The 27,235-nt window shown below is 41.9% G+C and overlaps 1 protein-coding gene across 5 annotated transcripts; it reads left to right on the forward strand.

The window, feature by feature from the left end:
* Positions 1-1,897: 1,897 nt before the first annotated feature.
* USP28 (ubiquitin specific peptidase 28) lies at positions 1,898-26,984 on the forward strand. Of its 5 annotated transcripts, XM_068659368.1 has the most exons (26): positions 1,898-2,035; positions 5,259-5,336; positions 6,815-6,947; positions 7,387-7,489; positions 8,193-8,355; positions 9,248-9,334; positions 10,141-10,278; positions 10,702-10,775; positions 11,322-11,398; positions 11,772-11,920; positions 13,990-14,117; positions 14,281-14,376; positions 15,823-16,017; positions 16,760-16,974; positions 17,293-17,363; positions 17,682-17,910; positions 18,701-18,904; positions 19,835-19,974; positions 20,163-20,348; positions 21,233-21,328; positions 22,317-22,495; positions 22,590-22,668; positions 23,063-23,142; positions 24,135-24,258; positions 24,998-25,196; positions 25,740-26,984. In XM_068659368.1, the coding sequence occupies exons 1-26, from the start codon at positions 1,985-1,987 to the stop codon at positions 25,913-25,915; spliced, it is 3,450 nt and encodes a 1,149-aa protein (XP_068515469.1). In that variant the 5' UTR covers positions 1,898-1,984; the 3' UTR covers positions 25,916-26,984. The 5 variants fall into 5 exon arrangements, with proteins under 5 accessions (XP_068515469.1, XP_068515470.1, XP_068515471.1 ...); XM_068659369.1 differs by lacking the exon at positions 20,163-20,348; XM_068659370.1 differs by lacking the exons at positions 20,163-20,348; positions 21,233-21,328.
* Positions 26,985-27,235: the final 251 nt, after the last annotated feature.

Consider the following 27,235-nt stretch of genomic DNA (forward strand, 5'->3'; position numbering starts at 1 on the left):
GCATATTGGGCAAAATGAAAAAATCATTACTGGCTTGCTTTATTTTACTCTATCACCTCTGCTGGCGGCTCCTCCTGCCTCCCAAATTCCTACATGGGAACACCTGCACGGGACCCCCAGTGCTGCTGCAGGGAGCGCCAGGCTCTGGCTCTGGCAGAGACCCCGCGCCACGAGGCGGCAGGGACAGCAGTGGAGAAATGAGGACCAGCAATTGCAAGTGACACGTTCCTGAGTGCTCCTCCAGAGATGCAAAAAGGTATTTTGCTCACAAGCCCTACTGGCCCCAGGGGAGCTCAGCCCCGCCAGGTCATTGGGCTGAATCAAATTGCCAATGTGCAGCAGCGAAATCTCATCTGCAGTGTCCTATGCACGCATACGGGGCTCACGGCTCTTGACGGCTGTTTTGATGAGCTGCCGAAAGTACGAGATCCAGCAGGAAACTGTAAATGAGATCTCATCTCACATCAGCAGATATGGCATAGCCTCGTCCCAAGCAGACCTCATACAAATTAGTATTTATTAGGCTGCTTTAGAGCAGCTCTGGATGGTTTGTGTGCTTTTTGTCTGCATTAAGTATTCTAGCCCTGATGTTTTGTCTTCTGCCTGCTCACACAGGCTCACCCAAATCTCGCCGAGCCTCCAGCTCCCGCTCCCTTTGGTGGCAGCAAGTGCTCCGCTTTAACCGCACCACTGCTGGGGAGGAAAAGCTTTTTCTCCTTGAAAGTCAGGGTGTCTTGATTTCAAGTCCCACTTCTTAACAAGTCTTTTTGGGATGACAAGACCCACGCTACACACTGAGCAAAAGGAGGCGGCACAGTCCTGGGTGGGAGTTGGATGAGGGACCCTGTGCCTAGGGGCTGGGAGCGCACAGGGGCCGAGGGCTATCGGGGGAGCCCATCCATAGTCTTGGTGGCACAGGGCCATGGGGACAGCCCACATACGGGGGCTGCTGTGCAGAAAATAGCTTAAACTGTATCCTAGGTCTCCTTATATTTACATTCTGGGCTTTTAGCTGAACTGTCCTTCAGCTTCTGGGAGCTAGGGATTGGGTTCGTGCTCATCTCCCCCAGAACTTGCTGTGTTGCCCTGGGTAGGGGTACGGCTCTCTGAGCCTCTATTTCCCTGCTTTTCAGAATGAGCTGAAAGTGTCTCGCTGCCTGCTCACACCGTGTTCATCACCTGGGCCTTCAGATGAGGGAATTTTTCCTGTAAAGGCCTCCAGGAGCTGTGTGTGGCTGGTGCCCGGGAAGACACAAGGGCTGTTTCCAAGGTCTCACACAGTGGCTGGTCACTGCCCTCCCTCGTTTGTGATGTGTGGCGTGTGACTTGCTCCAGAGGGGGAAACGTCTCGGAAAACATGTATTTTTTTTTTTGGTTTGGGATGTCTTCCTTCTGATTGTTAAGCTATTTTTATAAAGACAGTGATGAAATCTCAGCTGTATTTGCAAAAGGATTTAGAGGAAACTGTGGTTGCCACAGTTTAGCAACTTAACTGTCTGTGCAAGTCGATGATACAAAAGCCATGAAACAGGGCTTCAGTGAAATTAAACATGGGAAAAAAAACTATTTTCTCCTATTATTGACGAGGCCAATAACTGCAGCCTGGGAAGCTGCAGAAAGCAGCTATCTGGCCCCCTCTGTTGTTACAAACCTTCCTTTCGTGATGCTTTTTACCTCAGGCTCCGGGACTCGCCCACCCACCCGGGGCAGACCCCCGGAGGTCGCCGAGCCCCGAGGCTCTGCACCTGGGGGGGGGGCTCAGCCCTGACAGCGGGGCAGTGCTGGAGCCTGTGTCAGATGGGCACTGGGACAGAACTGGGAGGAACTGGGAGATACTGGGAGGCACCCCCGGTCACGATCTGCCTCGCGGTCCCTCCGCCCCCAACTCTCTTTTTATTTCCCCTCAGCAGCGACCCCGGGGCCCGCTCCGCCCCGGCCGGGCCCGGCCCACGCATGCGCGGAGGCGGGGAGGCGGCCGGCCGGCATGACGGCCGAGCTGCAGGCCGCGGGCGGCGCCCCGGGAGGCGGCGGAGCGGTGAGAGGGGGGCGGCGGCACCGGGACGGGGAGAGGGAACCGGGGGGGGAGCGGCCCCCGGGGAGGCCTCGCCCGGGCCCGGCCCGGTTGGCGGGGAAGCCGCGGCCTGGGCTCGGTGCTGGGCTCGGTGCTGGGCTCGGTGCGGTTTGCTTTTAAACTCTCCTCTGGTACCATGGTGAGGCTGTAGTTTGTTCCAGAGGGCGCGCAGGTAGCCCTGCATGGCATGGCTCTTGTCTTGCCAGCCTTCTAAAATTCTCCCCCCTGTAACATCCCTCCTGAGTTTTCACCTTTCTTCGGTACCTTTTGGACCTATTTCCAGCCGCCTGTTACAAATCTCAGAGCTGCCTCACCTGCAGCAGGCAGGGCTGGGGATGGGGGCACTCAGCAGGGTGCGTGGCTCTGCTCTGAGAGCCCTGCAGCATCTCTGCGCTCTTAGAAGAGAGTACTTCATGAGAAGTATTCCTCAGGGGCAGCATTGAAGGAATTTGCAGGAAGAAGGCACTGATGGAGCACACCATGCGTTTAGAAGGTGTTTGTGTGGCGGCAGTTCCAGGTTTGTGCAGGGCCAGGTCAGGAAGGTGCACGATGTACAGGCTCCTGTACATGTGTGCTGACGGACAGGGAGCCAGCAGGCCGTCGCTCCTTGTTGTGATGGATGCTGGCTTGTAAAAGGTCTCGTTTCAGGAATGTGAGCATTGTTGGTGCTACAGTCAGTAGGTTTGCAGGCCTCTTCATATCCATTTTGCTGGGTTGATAAAAAGCACAATTGAGGTGCAGTGGCTGAAGGTCATCTGCTCCGCATGCCTCTTCTGTGCCAGCTCCAACATCTGCCTTGCACGCTGTTATTTATGGAGCCCCTTGAACTTATGCACCGCATTTACACCCTTCTCTGTTTCCATTTTCTCCTCAAAACAAACTACTTGTGCTCAGATCATATTAAGGAAAATAGCAAAACCTACAGGCTTTATCATTTTTATCTCCGATACCTTCCATTCCTCCCGGCATCTTGATTTGAGAGTCAGGTCCTGGTGCTATAATGTAATACTAATAGCACTGTCATCGTGGTTGTTATTTCTCTGGGAGGTCAGATTTCAGCGTTTGCTTTGGTTTTAAAGGTGCGATGTGTATTAACAGCTGTAGCATGCTACCACTATTGTTTTGAAAACAGCTCTGGAGCTTGTTTTAAAGTACCACGGAGCATAACTCCAAAAGCAATCAACCAGGCTAGTTAGAAAAATAAAAATTCTCTCCAAAAACTGAACAAATTGTACGCACAGAGCGTGGTTCCCCTTGGTTTTTGTGGGCTGCCAGTCAGCCACAAGCCTCTTGAAACTTGTTGTACGGGATAAACTTCCTGCTGTTAATACAAATGTTTCTTATGAAAGGTTGAATGAAATTGCCTTAGAAATCCAGTAGAATTTTAAGCGGTAACTTAGAGCTGTGGGCTGGTAATTAGTTCTTATGTTTACTGCAGCCTTTGCGAGTCCTTCTTTCGGTGAAGAAGAAAAGCTGATGAAATCATGCCCTGTCCTGCCTTGGATTTCATTATCGCAGTGTGGTTTATTAGCATGGATTTTTCTCCGATGGAAACATATGCCCCGCAGCGTTAGGTAGGGTTAGCCAACGAGAATACAGCTCACTAAGGTAGCAAAATTAGCAACGTGATGTAATTGGTTTGCTGTAGTGAAAGTATTCCTGTCCTGAGGCTCATGCTCTTGGCTTCTTATCGCAGCGTCTCATTGTGCTGCTGGCTCACCGTGAGCCTTTCCAGAACATCTCAGCTCTTCTGGTTTTTAGGTGCAGGGACTGAAAAAGCGTGTGTGAGGCATTGGGAAGGATGTGTGCACGTACGCACGTGCTGCTTTTTGTAGCAGCTTACCCAAAGGGTAATTTAAATGGGAATATGATGAGTAACGTGTTGAGAGAGTTCCCATCAAAAAAAAAAGGGGGGGGGATTTATCTTTTAACCAGCCACCTGCGTGGATGCATGCTATTTTTAAGATATTTGTGCATGGAATAGCATCTGTCAGCAGTACAGATGTATATATAGCTCAAAAAAGTAGCTGACGTTCCTGGTTGCAACTTGTGCTCCAGTTGCATTAAAACATGGTAAGATTTTTCCCAGCGATTAGAGCAAGCAGAAATTTGAATTTATTGTATTGCTCCGCGGCATTCCCAGTTCAGATTAATTAAACGTGTGATCTGAAGAACCCAGGATCCATCGGCCTGTACTGGCAGCAGGATGCCAGATAGCCTTTACCAGTCAGGCACACGCGGCAGTCCTCTCTGTTTGTCCTGCATCGAATCCGTGCTGCGCCAGGCGGGATTCCAGCATTGCAGAGCTGCATCTCCCGGGGTCAGCTTTCACTGGCGCTGGGCTGCCGGCAGCTGCTGCTCCAAAGGGGGACGATGGGACCTCACTGCTCGCTGCTGGGGGAGCTGGCATTCCCCAAAACTATGCTGTTGAAGTTATTCATAGCACTGCAGCACTTGGTGGGTGCAGTGACTGCTCCTCTGAAAAAAGAGGTGCGCCTGGCCGCTCGTGCAAACCTCTGTATAGGCAGCGTTGCGTGCTTGCAGGTAAAGTTCAGAAGTTTATCAAATTCTTATACACTTTACACATCTGTTAGGAAAATGGTTACAGAAATGTTCTTAGGTGGCTAAGCTCAGAATATATTGTTGGCTGTGGCTTACAGACAACAGTAAGTAGCTGACCAAACCTGGAGTTGCTGTGAGGTGGGAAGGAAAAGCCATGGAAACTTCTTGGGCCCCTCTTCTGACGCCTCATTGTGAGTGAGAGATGACGTGCACAAGTGGCATGTGCAGCCAGGCTTAAAATAGCCCCTCTCCAATCCCCCAAGAGCGTACCAGGTTCCTTATATGTCCTGCTGCTGATGCTACTGCTTTTAGGAGAGCGGTGCCGGTGCCCCCCAGGTGTGGCTCATCTGATGGAGTGTGTGGTGCTTCATCTGGGGCCTGCTAACATGCTCAAAATGTACAACAGATTGAAAATTAGTCTGTAAATAGAAAATCTAACTATGATGTTGAAGCTGATGTTGGTTTTGTTACCTGGCACGTTTAACTGAGCTTTTGTGTTGATCTCTAAGTAAAAAGGAAGGAAAGAACAAATGCTCTGGTGAGCCCTTGGCAAGCATTGCAGAAGCAGCTTGATGTTTTTCTTGGTCACCTTTTTACATTAGCTTTCTTTATTTCTCGCCTGTAGGATTGCCAGATGCTTTTAAACCAACTGAAAGAGATAACAGGAATTCAGGATGCAGCTTTCCTCCAAGCAGCTCTGAAGGTTTGTATATGTTGTTAAGACCTCTCATTTTGTCCCCAAAATCAGGCAAGTTCAGGCTCTCTTGAAACATGATTCAAGGGTCAGATACGCAGTGGCATTTTTGCAGGCTGATAAGAAACTAATCCTTGCTGAAATAGTGTGTGGCCTGCGCCAGTGACACAGCGTGTCCTGAATGGAACGACTTGCTTCCTAAGAGGGGAAGCATAAATCATCCGCTATTTTCTACCCCGGTTTCTACTTCATTCAGATATATCCGTGAGGCAAATAGGTACAGGAGTCCAGCATTTGTTGGTGTCAGAAGGAAATAGAATTTTAGGGCTAGCATGTATTCAGCCACATCTGAAACAAAAGCTCGATGTGAAGTTGAGAACCCTTTTTTTTTTTTTTTTTTTTTTTTTTTTTTTTTTCCCAATAGTAGACCTTAAATTCTGAGCTGCAACAGCACCTGCCATGTTAAACCATTGTAGACATTCTCTGGTAATTCTGCTCCTACAGGGCTGTTACCATGCGTTACAGTAAACGCAAATTTTGAGGGACAAAGTTTGTTTTTCTTTATTTAAATTGTTTCAGGAGGTACAGACCACTGAAATGACATTGGCAGCTTTGTGACGTGTGGTTGTTTTGTCCATCACCAGAACAGTCTTTTTTGCTGTAAAGTGAAGGGACAGAATCATCTCAAGCAGTTAGAGAAACAACATTTATCTGGAAAGATCCTTTCTCATAATGCATGTTTTGATATCCTAAATTGTAGTATTGACTGATCACAGCTACGTCAGTCTGAAATCATCAGACGCTATTGCCTTGAGATGTGTCAGCAAGAGTTGCATTGTTTATATACAAAGAGACTTGTTTATATACAAAAGGACTCATTTAAGGAAATGTTTAAGTTTCATTGAGAAATAACATTCAGAAAACGTTAGCATAAATGTAAAGTAGTTTAACACTTACTTCATTGTTTAAAATGAAATAGAAAACTAGTCTATTTGAGCTCTTTTCCGGAATGAACCAGGATCAGTGTTTTGCATGTTCTTCAGATATTTTGTGCTGCATTGTGTCAAGTGACTGCAGCGTGCGTAGCCTGCAGTGATGGTCTAAAGAACGCCTCAGGTTCGGTAGGATATATATGGCTTGAAATTCTTGGAGAGTTTGATTCCTGTTGAGTCTCTCCCTGCGGCTAAGTACCCTGTTGCACTGCAGACCTATTGCTATTTGAATCTCTGGCAAGGGAAATGAAATTAGTTAATGGAGTCTATAATGCTCTAGTAATAAAGGCAAAGTGCTTTCCATCAGATAAATTGTAGCCTTTATTATATTCATTTTTTACTGCTACTTGTCGTCAGTGGATAGCTTTCTTCTGTGATGAGAGAAAGCAAAGTTGGAGCCAGTATGCCTATCTTTACTGTGGATGCATTAAATTTCATACAAATTTCGATGAAGTAACACTGGAACTATGGATTTCTTCCATGTCTTCCTCCTAGGCTGCTAATGGAGACCTAATGGAAGCAGTCACCTTCCTCACGGAGGAGCATGCTCAAGAGCCTGCTCAGGACACAGCTGCTGCAGAGCCATCTGCTTGGGAAGGGAGTGCTGTGGGCAAACAGCTTCCACAAAGTAAGTGGGTCATCTCTGCTCACACTGTGTTTCCTAGAGTTCTTAAATGTTGTTAGAGATAAAACGGAAAGTGTTGAGCCTCTGAGCTTCTGCCAGTGAATCTCTCCCATTCCTGTCCTGGCACAGATTTTGCTAATATTTGTCACTTGCCTTGGGATGGTTCAGGGAAATAAAAAAAAAAAAAAAAAAACACAAAGCAAAACAACAACAACAAAAAAAAAACACTTTGGTATCGGTAAGGTTAGTTTTCCTACAACCTTGATCTCATAGCGTGATCCAACCTAAAAGAATTTGTTCTTATAACTTTTACTAGAAAATCATGCTTGCATCATGTTAAAAGTCATGTTTGTGAAGTGTAACATTTTCTAGAAGTTCCTTTCAAAGAAAACATTTGCTTCCACCTGGTGGAAAATTGATTAGAATGCTGTTCTGCTTCTAGATGGTGCTGCTCTCAACCCTAACAACAAAGACGACCTCCACACAGTTGTTTTCAGACAACTGGAATCACCAAAAGGTCAGGCTGCAGAAAGAGATGCTGAAAGGTCAGTGGATTTGAAGTTTGTTTCTGGTTTTGCCAGATATTGTAGGTGGATTCTTAAGCTGATTACATTTTTTGTAACTGCAAAACAAACAAATCATGTAAAAGATGTGTATCTGCTGCTTTTAGACAGCGTGTGGATTGTTATCATCTTCTTGGTGGTATAGTTGATCTTTACTTTTGGAGCAGCACTGCAACGTGATGGTTGAAGTAGAAAAAATAACTTTAGTTGTGTCTTATTTGATTCCTGCTGAGATGGCTGACATGCCAAACAAAGCAATGCTTTACTGGTATCGTAGCACCTATTGAAGAAACACCGTGAAATCTCATGTATCAATTCACCTCGCTCTAGTCACTCTGTAGCTCTTTCCTTTTTACAGTGGGTTGGGTTGGATTGAATTTGCCTCCAGTAATGACTAAGTAGCACTAGATACTAATTTTGCATGCAGCTAGTTTACAAAGAAAAACATGCATATCTAATACCTCATTCCATCATCTCAAATTATCTTCCAGTTCTGTTTTTCATCCACCTCGTTTCAGAGTTGGAACTTTTTTGGAGTCAGGTGAGATATTTGTTGCCTGTAGTGCCAGATATCACCTGACAGTGTTCAGCTCTGCATCCTGCCTGTGACTAGAGTACAGCTTCCAGAGTTTCTGAGACTCTTTGTGAGATGGTGTTTCACAGAAGTGTTCATGTTTTGTGACAGACCACAGGAAGTACATTCTGCTGAAAACAAAAATCGTTCCAAAAGGAAACGCTGTGAAGTTTGGGGAGAGAATCCCAAACAGAGTGACTGGAGAAGAGTGGGCGACTGGCCTGTTGGAATGAAAAACATTGGTAATACATGTTGGTTTAGCGCTGTCATACAGGTAATCTAATGGCAACGTTCTTGTGTGATAGCTGCAGTCTTGGAGACAAAATATTTATCAATTAAAATTAAATATTTAATACCTTCGTAGTTTCCTGTATAGAGGAGTGAATGTGGCTATCCTCAGATAATACTGTTTTTATTTTACGTGATGTTTACTCTAAGCATATGTTAAAAAAAAGAGCAGTTAAAAAGAGATTTTGCATAAAAATAGATGCATATAATCAGTGTGTGTGTGCAATTGCTTTTTTTGGTGCGGTGATGTACAAATACTTAATGGATGACAGAAACTGGACTGGAAAGGGGAACTGATAATATAATTATACTGGCGTCACTGTTAGCTCTATAACACTTGGGGTATCAGGTTCTGGTTAATGGAATACAGTGGCACAGATACTTGAACTAATAAGCAACTAGGCAGTGTATATTATTAGTGATAACCTGAACAAGAAGAGACAACACTAAGTGCCACTGAACAAATTTGTCTCTTCTAACCATTTTACATAGCAGATAAATGTTAATCAATCATGGCTCTCTAGCTTTAAGAAGTAAAAAAGCTGCAAATTAGCTCATTTTTCTGTGTGACTTGCTCTTGTATGCGTTTTCTAAGCTTGCCTGTACAGAATAGAATACTCCTTAACCTGATTATATGGCCTGAACTGGGAGCATGAGATTTTCTTCTTTGGAGGAGCATAAGGAATATGGAGGGTGCAGATGTAAGCAGTCTGTGTACCACACCAGTACTTCTTGAATGTTTATGTAGTAACACAAGGCCATTGAAGAATTAGCAGTGAACAGAAAAAGCTGTGGAGTAAGAGTCAGTGGTGCATAAAACTGAAATGAGTCAAATCCTCGTAGGTGTTGATCAGTTGTTACCTCTTCTTTCCTTTCAGTCTCTGTTCCAGTTGCCAGAATTTCGGAGGCTGGTCCTTGGCTACTCTGTGCCACAAAATGTACTTGAAAGTTGTCGTAGTCGCACTGTAAGTTTTCATCACGTAAAGCTGTGAAGTTTCCCTTTTGTGGTATACTGTTTTGTTCTTTCTTTAAACAGATTTAATTTGAAACAGGCCCTCTGAGACCTCTGTTCATATGTTAACAACACTTAAATTGCCTAGCTGCTTTAAAGACAAATTTGGGAAATGTTTTACAAAGACAGAATTGCTGTAGGAAAAAAAAAAAGTAAGCTTTTCTCTAGAGCTTCTAAATGAGTTGCAGGGAGAAATCTGACCCATAAAACTTCTTGGCAGATTGTTCGTTTGTTATATGCTCCTCAGAAGAACTGGTATTTAAGGCAGTCTCAAGGCCTGCTAGCTCCAGCATCTTCTGAGAGTGGTCAGCAGAAGATGCCTAGAAAATATTTAAGGAAAGTTATACATAGAATTATCTTTTGCTTGTTATGTATGTCATCCTCGTTTTTGGCCACCACCATTTAGGAGATTCAGTGTACTTGCTTTTGTCTGTGCTCTTGGTATTCTAAAAATCCCAAAGTGCGTAAAGAAGAACTTCAGAAGTTACCTTACCTTTTAGCTACTATTACTTCTGGAACCTCCTTTCTCTAAAGTTCCTGATAAGTTATTTTTTTCTCCCATGCATCCACTGGGAGATCATATTGTTTCCGAAAAAGGACACTGCATGTCTTTCTGCTTTTGTCCTTTATTAATGTCATCTCTTTCCTTGGTTCATAGCTTACCTCTTAAGGCATGTGCATGTTTGTTTGCACTTTGTTTTTAAATGCTGCTTTTTGAGCTGCAGGAAGGGTTTGGCTTTTCTTCTTCTTGTAATGCAGGGAAAAAGAAATATTGCATTCATGCAAGAACTGCAGTGTCTGTTTGCTTTAATGCTGGGAACACGTCGTAAGTTTGTGGACCCTTCTGCAGCACTGGAACTTTTAAGAGATGCATTTAGATCAGCTGAAGAACAGCAGGTAAAACCACGTTACAAAGCCTTTTGCTTTTTTTTCAGACCAGCACTTGCTAACAGAAATTCTGTTTCACTTCATCCTCTTATTTTCAGAGAGCTCTTCGCTTGTTGGTCAGCTGACAAGCAGCTGTCCCTGTGTCACTTAGGTGAAATGTACGCGCTTGGTAGTTAAACAGCCACTGTAACAGTGCTGTACCCTGTGCCATCTGGGTAGTAATCACAATAATTTCCTCCCACTAGCCTGCAGATGAACAGGGTGTTCACTATGGGTCTAAATCATCGCAGCACTTCAGTTTCATGCTTCTTTCGGATGGGTAGGTACAGCAGTATTGGTTGGGTTTTGTTCACATAGGTTTGTGAAACCAGCAGAGTGTGAAAACACATCCTTCTCGGTATGTTTGACTCTCAACTTTTGTCTCTCTTCTAGCAAGATGTGAGTGAATTTACACACAAACTACTGGATTGGCTGGAAGATGCATTCCAGCTTGCTGTGAATGTCAAGTGAGTTTTTTATGATACCAGGAGTTTGACTTGTCACTGAGGAGAAACAGATTTTAAATGTGTCTGCTCAATAAATGAGAAGGCTTTAAATGAAAATTTTGAGTAATGAAAAAGACTTCTTTGTTTACTGATGGTAATCCTCCGTCAGCGTGAAATGTGCTTATGGACTGTTAGATCTACATTTCTTGCTTAAGTGTAGGACAGTATTCAATGTCAGTATGGACTACAAAGCATACAAGCTTTAAGGGAACTCAACAGACTGGTGTAAAAAGACCTGGTTGGTTTTGATTGTGTTCTGTTTTTTTGTTTTTTTGTTTTTTTTTTGTTAACTATTTCAAAATAGTTCACTGTTTTTTCCTTGCCAGTATTATTATGTGCTTTTGAGTGTGGAAATATATGAGAAGCTTCCTCTCTGTTTTGTGCTTTGATAGAAAACTGTATTTTTGATTGTAGGAAGATTGCCAAGCAAGTGCTTAGATTAAGAGTTAAGGCTTTTTTGCAGCCTAAAGCTGCAAATGAATTCTGTGCTTTTTCTTTCTGAAACAGAAGCCCTGCAGATAAATCTGAAAACCCAATGGTACAACTTTTCTATGGCACTTTCTTGACTGAAGGTGTCCATGAAGGTGAGTTAAGGTTTTGGTAGATTCACTTTTTAACTCCTTTAAGAAATATGATTTATGGCAGTGATAATACATGGTTTTGTTGCATATCCTTGATGAATTTGCCTGGATCTTCATTGTTATAGTAAACTTGCAAATAGTCTTCTTATAAAATTGTTTTTAACATCTATAAAATATGTCTTCTGAAAGTATTGAATGCTTGTAAGTGCTTCTGTGTTTGAAAGCACTTATTCTGTAAGGAGGCTTACCCTGACAGACATGTAGAAAGCTATATGCACTTCATTTCTTAAAAGTAGTGCATCTAAACTGGTGCCCATGACAACCTCTCATGATAACTTGACAAAAACATGGGTTTTGTATCATTTTCATCATCCAGGCAACACTTTTTCCAAGATCGAAACCTTCGGTCAGTATCCCCTGCAGGTAAATGGTTATCGAAACTTGAATGAGTGCTTGGAAGGAGCCATGGTGGAGGGAGAAATGGATGAGGAGACGGCAACTCAGTCAGTGAAATATGGACAGGAGGTTAGTTGCAAGTTTTGTTGTTGAGGTTTTGGTTGCTTTCTAAAGAAAAATTCAATACGTGTAGCACAGGTGTGTCTCAGTATAGTGTGATAACTTTAAATGGCAATTGTAAACAGTCGCTACTAACTGAATAAAAAAAATTTGTCTGCATACCTGGAAGCTCGTATAAATGTATGTTAGTGTTACGTAGATACTGAGTCTGTTTATTTGTAAAGATGTGTTGTCCTATGTAACCAATTAGAGGAGTTTGTTTTAAATTAAAAAGGTAAAGAGCTGCTTCTGATGCAAGTGTGATAAAGTCTCTCTCTTTCTGTTGAAGCCTACCTGTACCTGAGTAGGGGGAGAACCACTGCCTCCATATTTTCGGAGGGTAAAAGTACAGTGCTTAACTCTATGGTATGCCATTTGGAATTTGTATCTTTCTCCCTATTACAGTGTGTGTTTTTTTTCTTTTCATTTTCACTCTTATCTTCTGACTGTGCTGATTTTTTTTCTTTTAAATCCTGCAAATCACAAATCAATCATGAACTACTTATCTGCAGCAAACTAGAAAGCTAAGGTACATCATTATATTCAGCATTCTATATATATTAAGAACAGGTGAGAAATTAGGTTGAGAAAGACTGAGAAATAATATTAAGAATTTTGCATAGGTGTCTGGCTTAGAAGGGATAAAAAAAGTATTTCTGTTCAATGAGAAGGTTTGAAAATGTCTTGCTGTGCTTTAAACTAGCAAAAGAAAAATGAAATCTTGTGCTGCTAAGCCCTGTCTGACTTTGGTCTCAAATGATTGTTTCTGGTTTTCCTAGTTCCTGCATGAAGCTGTTTGGATGCATTTGCAGCACATTTAGTTGAAATTGGTGTAGGCTGGTGCCAGAGACAAAGGGATACAGAGAGCTAATCAGGCAGGTTCACTTCAATCCAAGGTTTTTAGCTTCTTCAACTCCTTTTCTGAAAGGTAGGGGGAAATTGGACTAATGACAGAGATGTTTTAGTCTTTCCGTGTCTGTGCAGACAGAACGAAAAAGCTCTATTTCCAAGAAATATGGTTGGAAAAAGTGCATCTTAATTTTACTTTCTAGGAAGTCTGCGTGATAGGGGGCATAGAGAATAAGGTGCATTTTGTCTTTGGAGAACTTAGGTGAGTGCACTGAAGCTTTAAAGGATCACAAGGATTAATTAGAATTACGTTTCCCCTAGGTAATAGGTGTGTAATTTTGGGGTTCTCTTGTTCTGAAGATTGGGCTGCTTCTGAAAAAGCTCTGCTAACTGGCCACTTCCTTCCAAAGCATTTAAAATTATATATATATTTACAGTGAAGGGGATTCTTTTAGATATAAAATTTGCTGTTCCACTTTGGTGTGGGGCAGATTTATTGTGGCAGGATATCTGACATGAATCATGCAAAAGAAAATGATCGTAGTGTGTTCATCATGAGTCCGACAGAGAGTGTTGTCTGTTTGGTGCCATGCTAAGGTAGGTGAAGTAAACGGGAAGTGGATGTTTGAGATATTTGTGAACCCAGTAAGGCAGAGGAAGTATGAATTCAACCAAGATTTTTTCTTTCAGCATGGTTCTTTGAAACAGTTGCTATATATATAGAAAGTGGGTTTCTTATCTGAATCTCCTAAATTGAATAGTTCTAAAACAGACGCAGAGAGGATAAGGAATAACACACTGCTTAAGGATTTCTGTTTTGTTATTCATCATTGGATGTGATCTATGTTGGCAAATAACTACTGTAGAGGGTTGTAGCTGACATCCAGAGTTTGTGTAGTGTCTGGTAATTTTCTGAAGTTCAGTGCTGGACCAGTTAATAAGCTACCAAGCTGGGATGTGTCAGGCAATGAAAATTAGTCTTCTGAAAGTTATTATGAGGTTGCTTCATGGTAAAAGTGTAAAATGCAAGTGAAAGAAATTTAATCTCATAAAATTTGATTTTCTGACTAGTCACTCCATAAACATTAAGAATTTAAAGACAGCTAGATATTTAGGATCAGTCTAAAATGTGCTGTTTGGCAGTCATCTTAAAACAAGTCCCCCTGGGGGCATTTCTGCTTTTTTTACAGCGCTGGTTTACAAAGCTTCCACCAGTATTGACCTTTGAACTCTCCCGATTTGAGTTCAATCAGTCACTGGGACAGCCAGAAAAAATTCACACCAAGCTAGAATTTCCTCAGACTATTTATATGGACAGGTGAGATTTTCTGTTGTATGGTATGCTTAAATCTATTGCTTTATTTTAATTCAAGAAATTTAAAAGGTAGTATTGGTGAGCAAGGAAAGGATTCTAAAATACTTATGAAAGACTGGATCTAAGAAGTAAATACATTTCACGTGATTGGGCTTTGTCTGTCTAGGTACCTTTACTGCAGCAAAGAGCTTATTCAGATGAAGAGAGAAGAAATGAAGAGATTAAAGGAGAGAATGACGATTCTGCAACAGAAACTGGAAAGGTGAGTAGTCAGCTAACTTTATTTTTGTACCACGTGGAAGTTTTGTAAGTGCTTCCTTTCAAACAAGTATTCAAAGAGAAAACATATAGGAAGGAGAGACACCTGTGTTCTGAGAAGCCTGGAGTGTGGAAGTGTGTTTTTATAAGAAAAGCTTGGATTTGTTGATGGTTTCTGCAGATTAAGGATATTGTTACATGAGCAAATTTTTAAATACTGCAGTTAGAAGTGTCAACTGTATTTACATGTTTCCTTGAAAAAGTCTATTAATACCTTTAAAAAGAAACTACGTTGTGCTGCATTAGATGTTCTTCACAGCTTAGCTTTTGGCATTACTTATGTAGTGGGAAAAACCAGTAGCAAAGATCTGGTTTGTGGGCAAACAGAAGGCTTCATTTTCCAGGTGCTTTGTCTAAAAGTCTTTTTAATCAGCTTTAAACTTGCTTAATTTTTTTTTTATATTCGATTATGACAATTCTGTGAACAGGTGGAAGGCAAATGCTTGTCCTGCACTGTAGTAGCCTTAGAATTGTGTGTTAGGCATAGCCTCTGGCAGGCATCGTGCGAGTGGTTCATATTTAGGCCCACGTGTGGCATTGTATTGAGTCTGGCTGGGATGGAGTTTGTTTTCTTCTTAGCAGCCTGTGCTGTGTTTTGGATCTCTGACTGCAGCAAAGCTGATAACTCACCCATGTTTTGGCTATTGCAGTGTCAAGGCTTCCTCTGCTTCCCACTCCTCTCCCCCCCCCAAGGCATGCAAGCTGGGGGTGAGCAAGGAGGGGACGCAGCTGGGACAACCCACAGATGTATCCCTAAACAACCATGTCACACACTGTCACAGATGTGGAGAGCTGCTGTAAGAGGTTACTGCTAAACCAGCCCTAAACTCAGTCTAGGCTTTGGAAATGGCCAGCCTTTAGAGAGGGAACATCAGCAGCAGCTATCAACAAACAGAATCCGTATGGTGCCAAGGCAGGGGCATGCTTCTCAGTAGTGGAAACATGATCTGAACACTGAAAGGGATAGCAGAGGGCTCTTCTTGTAGCTGCATGGCTTTCTGAGGAACAGAAGAGCTGGATGCATTTGAGGAATAAGTGTGTGTGCATAGGCCCTACTCATTTTTCAGATTCTGAAAAGGAAATTGTGGCAGGGCAAGGTCTTTTTTTAAAATAAAATTAAATAAAATCCAGGTTTGTATATGCTGTCATAATGAGAGTTCAAAATTACTTTGAACTTTGCAGTTTTGTGAATGTTCAACAAGGAAATGTCCTAAGATTGAGATACGATTTCTGTGTTCAAAGCAATTAAAAATAAAAATGATTATTCTATGTCAGCTCTCTGTAAACATGTTGTGTCATAAATTAATATGTAGTAGCTTATTTGTTGCTCCTCTCAAGCTTAACCAGTCATGTTCCTTCATTAATGGAATGTTTTGCTTTTTTATTATAGGTACATGAAATATGGCTCTGGCCCAGCTCGCTTTCCACTACCTGACATGCTCCAGTATGTTCTTGAATTCATCACTACAAAGTCTGCTGTACCTGCGTCTCCTGAATGTGTATCTTCTGCTCAGGACTCTGAGACAACTGTCCTGCAGTCCCAAGCTGGGTCGTGCATTTTGGACATGCTTTCACAGCCAAACAGGTTAGTAGATAGAAAAAAAAAACATTTTTAGGAGAACACGTTACATTTCAACTAAATGCTACCGGTTTTCATTCTGAAAGTGAATTATGTATGTGGGCTCTTGCAAGCATGATGGCCTGTACAAGTGCAAGTAGTCAGTGGCTACTTTATTCCTGATTTGGTTCTGTTTGTCTACGTATAATACTGCAGCTAGTCTGTGTTTTTGGGGGGGCTTTGGTTGGTTGGTTTTGGTTGGTTGTTTTTTTTTTTGGTGTGTGGGTTTTTTTTGGTGTTTGGTGGTTTTTTTTGTTTTTCCTTACAAAGCATTGCCATATTCCATAAACAGTAATTCCAAGTTAAATTATATGCTCTTTTTTGATTAGGTTACTATTTTTTATCACTGTTAAATTACTGCAATATTGGATAATTGCAAACTTGCCCAGTTTGGTTGGCCTCCACTCCATGCTATGTAAATAAATTAATTTCCTAGTAAGGGATGGAATTTTTGGAATTACTCATTGTGGGTCTATTCCTCACTGTGTTCTTCCAGTTAGCTAAAGAATTTTAGCTTTTATTTGTCCTGCCCTATAATTTAATTTGGTCTGTTAAGGAAGAATTGCATTTCCATTAATTTCTTTTCTTTGTGTTGTACCATCCTAAAATAAAAATATCTGCTCTGGCTCTTGAGTAATTTTTGTTTAACTTCTTTTATTTTCTTTATTAAATCCTTCTCAATTTTTTACTATGGGATTTTGTTTTGCAGCATACTAGAAAGAAAGGATACTAAGACTGAAGATGCAGCTGTCTTTTTGGGAAATTCTTCACCGCAGAAAAAATTGGATGTGCCACTCCAGCCTTCTGGTTCACCAGCAGAAATATCTGAACGGCCGGCTCCTCATGTGGTTTCTGAGGAAGAGATGAACCTTGTTAGGACATGTCTACAGCGATGGAGAAATGAGATTGAACAAGACGTGCAAGGTTGGCCCTAAATGTTTGTTGTGATTTTTGTGTTGATTGCCATCCTGATTTCCTCTCTGTTGCTTCAACTGGATACATCCTGAGCTATACCCTGTGGTGTTCCCGCTCATCTAAAAATACTCCTCCATGTTTTGAGGTACATGGTATACCCACTGAGCTTGGACCTACCATCAAATAACCTTGTACAAGTTTCAACTCTGTTAAGTTTATTTGATCATTATTGCCTGGCTTCAAACTTCTTGAAAGTGAAGAGGGCCAGAATAGCCTGGGTAGTCATTATTTTTTATGTATTTTTCTCATTCGTGATGTTCTTGGCAGATCTGAAGGAGTCTATTACCAGAGTTAACCTATCCATTGAGCAAATGTACTGTGACCCTCTCCTCCAACAGGTAAAAAATGCAGCTTTGTTAGGTAAATATTAATCTGATGATGCTGATACTGTTTTTTGTTCATCGTTGTCAGTTCAGGTTATCCACTTTGTTGTATTTTAAAAAAATCCCAGTGTTATGATGAAGAGGAGAAAGGATTTGTTTAAAAAAAAAAAGTTTTTCCCTTAAAAGTCAGTTCTTACACAGCAGTAAATTTAATGTATGACTCGTCTTGTACAAGGCAACATCTGTGAATGTGTTTTGTAACTTCTTTACAGAGATCAGACAACTTCCTTTACTAGAAGTAGGTCTGAGAACTCTGTCCATTTGAACTTGCAGGTTCCCTATCATTTGCATGCAGTCTTGGTACACGAAGGGCAAGCAAATGCTGGTCACTACTGGGCCTACATATATGATCAGCCTCGAAAAAGCTGGCTCAAATACAATGACATCTCCGTGACAGAATCATCATGGGAAGAATTGGAGAGAGATTCATTTGGCGGCTCGAAGAATGCTAGTGCCTACTGCCTGATGTACATAAGTGATAAGGTGTCCAGCTTTGTTGCAGGTACTGGAGTTGCATATTTAGAGTTCTGTGTGTTATGTTTTTTCATGTATTATGTTGAACCTACGCAGTAGTCTTTTATTATGCAGCCTTCCCTGTTACATGAGTTATTGGTAACAGTTGCTTAGTCTTGTGAGTTTGTTTGCAGTGCCAATGTATAAATAGTTATGTGGATAAATTATTGTGCACGTGGCACTATACATGGCCAACAGCTGTAGAAGAACCTAATAATTTCGTGCATGGTACATTTTGATGCAATAAATAGAAGCAAACAATAGAGAACTGTCATTCTGTTCATTGCTAAATATTGCTGATGAGAATCTGGAAGTTTTTCTTTGTCTCCCTGTGACAGGTCCGTTTCTGGAATGAGCCCATGAATTATTTTGTTTTTTCCCTATTTAATGCAATTTCTGTTGTTTTTAAAAATGCTTCGCTTTTACGGTGTGTGCGTAAGAAAAAATCTTTATACCAGAGATTTCATCATTTAGTTTTGATTGTTTTAAGACTTGTCAAAAGCTAGTATTTCTTGGCTTTTGTGGTATTTCGAAACTTAATACTGAAGTAGATATAAAAGGTGCTGATAAGTACCAGCATGAAATTCATGCTTTTGGGTCCATGTGGTTTCCAACCTCTATATGTTATGTGATGTTGTAGATGCGATGTGTTAAGCTTGATTGTGACTGTTCCACTGTGGGCAGTTTAAATACCGTTCTCTGTACAGTGGTAGCCCTTGACTACAGATGTATTTCTGACCTATGTATTTCACTATATGCAACTCATGCATTTCTTCCAGATGAAGATGATGGCCCAGAGGTCGGACAGTTTCAGAAGGAGGTTGAAGCCTTGCCCCCTGAACTGAGACACTACATTCAAGAAGACAATTGGCGACTTGAGCAGGAGGCAGAGGAGTGGGAGGAAGAGCAGTCTTGCAAGATTCCTCAGATGGAGCCATCAGCTGCTTCTGAATCACAGGACCTGTCTTCTGAATCAGGACTAGGTGATACCACATCAGATTTTGTGATCTTTGTTGAAACTAATAGCAATCAGTTGGTCATAAAGACTGCGTTTTGGAGCCTTATGTAAATGTCTAGGTATCTTGAAGGAACAGGTAGTGAATTAGCAAGGGCGGCTGGTGTGGGGACTATGTCCTGGCAATACAAAAGGTATTCTATGATTTTTGTACATCTGTCCTTCCAGGCTTGTCAACAGAAATGGTGTTTTCTATTCGTTTAATCATAATGAGCTAATTTCATTGCACTTCCAGACTTTTTTTTTGTACAAATGTTGAGTAGACAATATCCAAGCGCTATTCTCTTGAGTGGGAAAGTGTTACTTACCAATCCCTGACAGTGTGTGCCATACCCACTGAAAAGGTTTCGTGAGGCTTCTATTCACAAGCTCACGATGAAATACATTCAACCTCTGTGATGAATGTAGCAGCTGTTTAATCATGCACAGAAGTGCTACAAAGCATTTTTAGAACAAGAGAAGAAAAGAAGACGTAAATGGAGAGCAAACATTCGTTACAATATTGTATTTTGATGGAACCGAGTAACAAGCTCACTCCAGACTTGAATAAAGTATTAAATTGGTGTCTTGTATCATGTTGTCTGGTGGTGCAGCAGATTAAAATGTTAATAAAGCCATTGTGTTATGTTGGGCCAGAATTCCTGAGAATGTGCACTTTTAGCAGTGTTACATCTTTAGTGCTGCATAACCAAGTTTTTGACAAAATGAAGGTGGCTGATAATTTCTAATATAAATGATTTCGGACGCCATTCACAGTTAAAGAAGTTGGTATGTGTGCCTGGTAAATTTGAAAGAGGGCTGCTTTCATCTCATGCGCTTCTTGTTACCTTTTACCCTCTGAGCATTTGAGTTTGTGTCTTGCAGTTCATGTTCTAATGCCACATCACTGTCTTGACAGATCAGTCTTCAGGCTGTGAGCAGAGCGTGCGTTCTCTGTCTTCTGAGCATGCCATGATTGTGAAGGATCAGACGGCCAAGGCCATTGCAAACACAGCCACTGCCTATGAAAAGAACGGTGTTGAGGCAGCTCTCTACAAGGTAAGGACTGAACCCTGGCCCAGAGAGCAACCTGTTGTTGTCTTTGTATCATTCTTCTTAATAAACCTTTGCTTTTTCTGTTTCTGTGTAATTATGTAGCTGTACCACATTTAACTGGGTCCCCTCCTGCTTTCCTGTATTTTGCTTTTGTTTTTCTTATTCCTTTTTCTTTTTCTTCTTGGCCACAGCCAAAGGAGGTAGAACCAATGAAGGCCCACCCGGGAGAAACAACCTTTACAGTTCAGGCAGAACAACCACAAGATGCTAAAGAAACAGAGTCTCCTGCCCAAACTAGCTCACAGGTCTCTGAAGTGGAAATCCCCAGTGTGGGGAAGATTTCTGTTAGATCTGATGCAGATGGATATAATGAGGAGGTACAGCTCCCAGTGCAGAAGTTAATTACTGACCATCACTAACCCATAACTTTATAGTCAGTTGGCTTTGAGCTTTCTAAAACTGGATACGGCAGACGTCTGTCACAGAAACAGTACTGTTTTCAGAGTAAACTTTTCCCCGTAGAAATAAAATTTGGTAGCCAGACCAAATTGATTAGTAGCTTCTTTTCTAAATGCCATCAGAGAAGCAGCTCTGTAAAAAGCACTCAATCCTTAGATCTGCTCAGTGTCCATGTGGGTGGTCTTTCTGGCATAACTATGTCGAAATTGCCCCTGATGTATTAGTTTATTTACAAGCCCCTTTAGATCTTCAGTTTTGTCCCATTTATCGAAGAAGTTGAGTCCTAGTAGTGTGACTTAGAGAATCCTAGCTACTGATTTGAGTGTTTAACCTCACTTATACATACTTGAGCAACATTCTAGAAGCTGGGTCTTTCACAAGTCCTGTTGAGTTGGTAGACTATGCTTAATACATGCGTGTATGAAGTTAGCACAATGAAATGCTCTGCCACAGGCACCGCTGTCTTCTTACTTGCAGTGCTTAAGAAAAGTGAGTGGGACATAGAGGGGTTAGGGTTAGTGTGCTTTATGTTCTCACTTGCTGGATTTAGAAATTCAAGGCTTGGAGCAACAAGCCTTCTAATTCAAGTGCTAAAATCTGCATGTCAAGTGCATGTGATAGGTGGAGTAACTGGTATGTAAGCAAGTAGCAGCTCTGGCTTATTCCGCCTGAATTCGTATGATTTCCTTTAGACTTTATCTTTTGAAAGTTTTTCCTTTCTTCACCATGCCTTTTCTTCTTTTCCTGTCTGTTACTGTTTTCCTTGTTGTTGTTCGTGTTTGTTTTCCTGCTTTCATGGTAGGTGATGCTGAGTCCAGCCATGCAAGGTGTCATCCTGGCTATTGCAAAAGCCCGCCAGACCTTTGATCGAGATGGGTCTGAAGCAGGGCTCGTTAAGGTATTCTATTTGTTTGCTAAATTGAGCAGCATGGAAATCAGTTTTCGCAGAATGAAGAATCTGTTATATTTAAAGACATATCAAGAAAGTGAAAGGAAAGATTTGTGCACTTTTTTTCCTTCTAACTAATGGCTTTTCTGTTTGTGCTTGCATGATGTCCTTGTTCCAAACAATTTTTAGAGCTTGTAAGCTCTGAAGAAACTGCAGATTTTACTTTTCTCTGTTTATACTGCTTATTCTTTGTATTCTTTGAGGGTATAGGTAATTCTGTCTGTTTAAAAAAAGAAAAGTAGACTTTCTTTGCCTTTTAAAATCTGTTGCATGTCCTTGATGCAATTGTCAAGAAATAAACCAGCGCTCATGAATTTTTTTTCTTTGGTCTTGAAAATGCATACTTACTATAACCACTCTTGTAAAATGTCTTCAAGAAATGAATGCATGACGTAGAGGGTCTTGAAAGAATGTAAACTGCCGAATACTGAAATTGGTGCTAGGTTTTAGAGGCAGGTAGATCTAATGACAAAAGGTGGCAAGGGAGAAATCACCTGTATTACTTACCTACAAGAATATATATCACAAAATACTCTTGCATCTTAATGCAGATAAGACAGATGCAAGAGGATTACACTTGATTATGACAACCTGGCACTGGCAAGAAGCTTACCAAAACTGTTTGAGGAAGTTGTGTGTCTCACCCTCTCTGAAGAGCGTTTAGAAGCATTTAGACACCTTGGTGCTTTGGAAAATTGCATGTCTGATGCATGTGCTTTGCCTTGATATACAATGCCCCCCCCCTCCTTTTTTTTTAATTTTGGCTTCAGATGTTTTTGGGCTTCTATTCACCAACAGAACATAACTAAGCAGCAGAGGCTAGTTATCTCCCATGAGAATCCCATCATTGCAGGACACATTTAAGCTCTGTATTGGCTCCTGTAGAATTCAGGCAGTCAGAAGCGTGGACGTTTCAGTACGTATGTTTTATTGGCAGGCATTCCATGAAGAATACTCCAGGCTCTATCTCCTTTCCAAAGAGACTCCCACCCCTCAGAATGATGCCCGGTTGCAACATGTGCTCGTTTACTTCCTGCAAAACAATGCTCCCAAACAGGTTGTGGAGCGGACCCTTCTCGAACAGTTTGCAGATAAAAACCTCAGCTACGATGAAAGGTTTGTGCTGTAGATTCCAAGATTAAGTTTTTCTCATCTGGAAGCAGCTGGGGGCCATTCTTCTGACTTTCTCATCTCTGCTTATACGGAGCAGGTCAATTAGCATTATGAAGGTAGCACGAGCTAAGCTGAGAGAAATCGGTCCTGACGAGGTCGATATGGAGGAGTATAAGGTAAGGGACTGAAATGCCACCTTTGATTGATCCTTCACACTGTCAGAACTCGTGCTGTCCAAAGCAGCATGTGGGAAACTGAGAATGTGGTACAGAACAGAGTAAGCACATAGAGCAGTAGCTGGCATGCCTGTAGGTAACAGCCTTGACGGGTTTCATCTGAAATTTGTGTCTTCAGAAACTGAGGGAGAACGAGTACACTGGAAATTTCCTGAGCTTTCAGGAATGTTTATGCAGTTGACTAAATCATTATGTTGAGTGCATGGCTTTTAAGAATGTTAATCTCTTTGAAGGGTAAAGTCTGCTATACTTCTGAGTTGTGAAGGAATGTAAAACTTGGGTGTGCATGTTACAGCTGAACCTGATACTCTGCTTTGTTTCTCCTCCTCAACAGAGATGGCATGAAGACTATAGCCTTTTTCGCAAGGTATCTGTTTACCTGCTTACAGGGTTGGAGCTGTATCAGAACAGAAAGTAAGCTTACTTTAATTGTGTGTTTGAATATACTTTCTGACTTGCTAGTAGCTCTTTCTTGAATGCAGAGCCAACCTTGGGTATCAATTTAAATGTTATGCTGAAGTACTATCTAGGTTCTTCAGTGTCCTCTAATCTTCCCCTCAGTGGAGCTGTACGTTCTTATTTCCAGAGATGTGTTTGCAGAAATGCTTGCCATCACTTTTTCTGCCCTTTGGACTCCTGTACTAAAATCTAAGTGTCTTGAACTGGCATTATACTTGGTTTAAACACATTTTGGAGCTCTTTAGACTCTTATGATTTTTTTTAAAGGGCCTTCTTTTTCTCCCTAACGTTTTAGTTGCATAACTCGCAGTATGGAGAAAGACTGTGCTGTTTTGTGAAAGGTTTGTATTTTGAAAAGTGATTTTTCCAATCCAGAAAAAAAATTAATAGCTGCTAGAATTATTCATGGATGGAAACAGATTTCTGAGGTGGCTGGCAGTGATGAGCTGCCAAGTTCAGGTGGGCACATGAACAAGAGGCTGGGCAAGAGTATGTCAGAGATTCTCTGAACTTACATCTCTCAATCAACTCTTCAAGAAGTTGGATCCAGCAGTTGTTCTGTTTTCTCAGCAGGGTTTTTATAAGGTCAAAATATATAAACGAACTGAAAATATTATCCTTTGCATTTCTGTGAGTGTTCTCCCAAAGTGCAAAGTTCTTGGAGCAGCGCAGAAAATGTTGGCATTCATGGTCTTGGCCAGTTATACACAAACTTTAAAGGGCTATTCATAAGGTACTCATTTGAAACGCAGGGCAAAAATTACTTAATTTGACATAGAGCATCTGTTTATGCTTTGGCAAGGAAATTTTAGTTTTCCTGTTGGGTCTGATGTTAGTTACTGTTCAAGCTAAATGGAAAATATTTCCCAAGTTGACATGATTGACCACACTGTAGCTTGTGACAGCGACAGACGTTGTGAGCTGGACAGCTGACACTCTTCTCCTAGGTACCAGGAGTCCCTGACCTACCTGGTCTATGCCTACCAAAGTAACACCGCTCTGCTGATGAAAGGAACCAACAGAGGAGTGAATGAATCACTGATTGCCTTGTACAGAAGAAAGTGTCTCTTGGTGCGTAATGAAGTGCGCTCAACTCATTTGGGGAGGGTTGTGGAATGGTAAAAGCAGCCTGGTTAACATCAGCTCTGTTTGTACTGTGATGCAATTCACTTGCTGCTCAGTACACGTTGCCCAAAGGATCGGATTGGACCATATCCCCTTCCAGGAGCACATTTCATTAACATGCTGCTTTTTCCAGGGAATGTTCCAGTACAGCTGAACTTACTATTGGGTTTTTAAGTCAGCGCTTTTCAAAAAAGCAGTAGTTGTATTGGGTTTTGTCTGTTAGCTTCCTTCCCTCACAATATTTATTTCTGATGCTGATGGCTTCCTCTTTCTGAACAAAAGGTGATGCCCTTTTCAGTGGGAAGAAAAAAGCAGTATAAAAACTAGATTTGTTGTTAGTTTGTGCTCTGTGGTTTCCAAGCCCAGTGTGACTCTGTCTTACACCTGTTACCGTGGCTTCTGCCCCTTATTGAGTATCATCAGTAGCATGGAAATCTAGAATAATGCAATGAAAGAAGGTTTGATGTGATTTTTGAGGAACCTTGTTAAAGGGAAATATTAAGATCAGAATTATAAATAAGCTATATGTATGCTATATGCATATATAACAAATTGCATATATGTATATAAACACATACATTTTTTGTTTTCTATAGTGTGATTCCTTTGATAAAGGTTGCTGTTCCATCAAAACCTAGCACCTGGTTCTGTTTAAGTCTTTCTCCGATTCTCCCTCCTCTCCTAGAAGTTGAATGAGGTGGCAGCATCTCTGTTTGTGAGTTGTGAAGAAGCTCGCGTGGCAGAGGGCATTAGTATCCTGAATGAGCTGATCATCCCCTGCATGCACCTCATGAGCACCTGTGACATCTGCCAAGAAGATCTGGATGCCATTGAGGTCATGCGAAACCGCTGGTGCTCCTATTTGGGACAAGAAGACATGGACGGTAGGGAATGAATGCCCACATTACCTTTTTCACACTGTTTGTGGTCAGGGCAGTGTCTAGATCTTAATTAGAAAGGAACTGAAAGGCCATTTAAAACAGCATTAGCGTTGTAGCAAGTCTGGTTAATTCCAGTATAAAGCCAATGTTTGAGAGTCGCCTTGAAACACTTAGTTTATTTCTGACTTCTCAGCAAGCACAGCATCTTGAACTGAGAAAACCTGATACCCTGGTAGCATCTGGTGCTGCCCTAAGACAGCCAGGTGTCAGCAGAGCTCTCCTCTTTACGGAGCCCAGCATAGACTCCACACAAGAGACAGGACTTGGGTGCTGAGTGAGATCCAGGCTAGCATCTGGTGCAATGACTCCAGTGCGTCAGCAGATGCTGCTCATCCCTGTGTGCAGGGTGCGGGCATTCCTCAGGTTTGGGTGATCGTTCTCAGAAAGGCATCATTGTTTCTTAGCTTGGAGCCCTCAAACCCTCTGCTGTCTGGTCTTTTACTGTTTCAGTCCCATTGACTAGTTCATCCTCTTCCCCCTTGACAGCAAACCTGCAGATGAAGCTGGGCGAATTGCTTCCCAGGCTGCTCGACTGCTCTGCGGAGGTCATTGTGCTGAAAGAGCCCCCGAAGATCCGGCCCAACTCCCCGTACGACCTCTGCAGCCGCTTTGCAGCCGTGATGGAGTCCATTCATGGTGCCTCGACTGTGACTGTAAAATAGATGGCAGACTTTCCCCCCGATACGGTGTGCTATAAACCACCCGCCTTCACAGCATCCTCCCATCAGGCAGCGTTTAAAAGGGAGAGGGAAGAGAATTGGTGATTCATATTCAGGCCTGTGTTCTTTGTAAATACAAATGAATAAAAAGCAATATTGCACTTTTGAGATAATATGTTAGGTAAGCATGCAAAGGACATGAGCCACTGTTACTAATATGATCCAACAGGTACCTGACAATTCCATCTGCTTTATATTCCCAAGACCAAATGAGGAGTTGTGTGTTTTGTTTTGGCAACTTTCTCCGCTGTCCAGCAGGCACATATCACTGGGATTGTGACAATAGCAGAGGAAGAGATTGGCTCATCTAGTGAGCAAAACTATTAGCTGTCAATCTGTCAGACACACTTACATCTTCCTAAATTATTAGCTGCAAGACATTATATATTCAGATCTTGCCAAGCTTCTGCTAGCAGAAGTCTGAATTGTGCGATTAGGAAGCTGAGAGGAACAATGGCACTCACTCTCTATCATGTGGTCAGTCATGCATGCAACTGCATATTTCAGTGAAGTCAAACAGGCATTTGCCTCTTGTATTTTAACTGGCAAAAGAAAATATGCAGGATTCCTCCTCTGAGAAAGTCAAAAGCAAATAATGGCAGTGACAAGAGAAAGGACAGAACTGTAAAGATTGCCTCCACCACGCTTGTGCTACAGTGATAGCTGACTGGTTAAAGGACAGAAAACCCCTGAAGCGTATTCCCCTCTTGGGTTGGAAAGTGAACTTCCTTCTCACCACTGGTGGATTTTCAGTGCTGGATTAGTGATGATAACTGTAAAGGTTAGAATCAGCTTTTTATTTTTTTTAATTTTTTAATTAACTTTCCTTTTAAAAAAAAAAAAAGCAAGCCCATTTGGATTTCCTTTCATGAGCAGCCTGTAATTGTGTTTGAACTCTGGCAGTTTTTTAAACCAAATGCTGTAAGAGGAGAGGGTAAGCCTGTTTGTTAGGACTATGCAGGTTTTCTAAAAGTGCAATAAAAGCATTTGTTCTATGTTAGAATGAAAAAGCTCTCTCTGTGTGGGTTGTTTTTTATTTTCAGTGTTTTTTCTTCTTCTGTTGTTATGCCTTATGGTTCTTCTTGGCTTCAGTAGGAAGAAAGAGAAGCAGAAGAAAAAAGAAATCCATTGGCAAAGTAACATGGAAATGTGTGTAGCTTAATGAAGCTCCAGAGGTGCCAGAATGGTGTGAGTACTCGCTGTATCTCATCTTAGGTCTCCTGTGAAGGCAGCAGACTGCTTGGTAGCATCCTCACCACCTGG

This window comes from Anas acuta, chromosome 23 (genome assembly GCF_963932015.1).
Source record: "Anas acuta chromosome 23, bAnaAcu1.1, whole genome shotgun sequence".
NCBI lineage: Eukaryota > Metazoa > Chordata > Aves > Anseriformes > Anatidae > Anas > Anas acuta.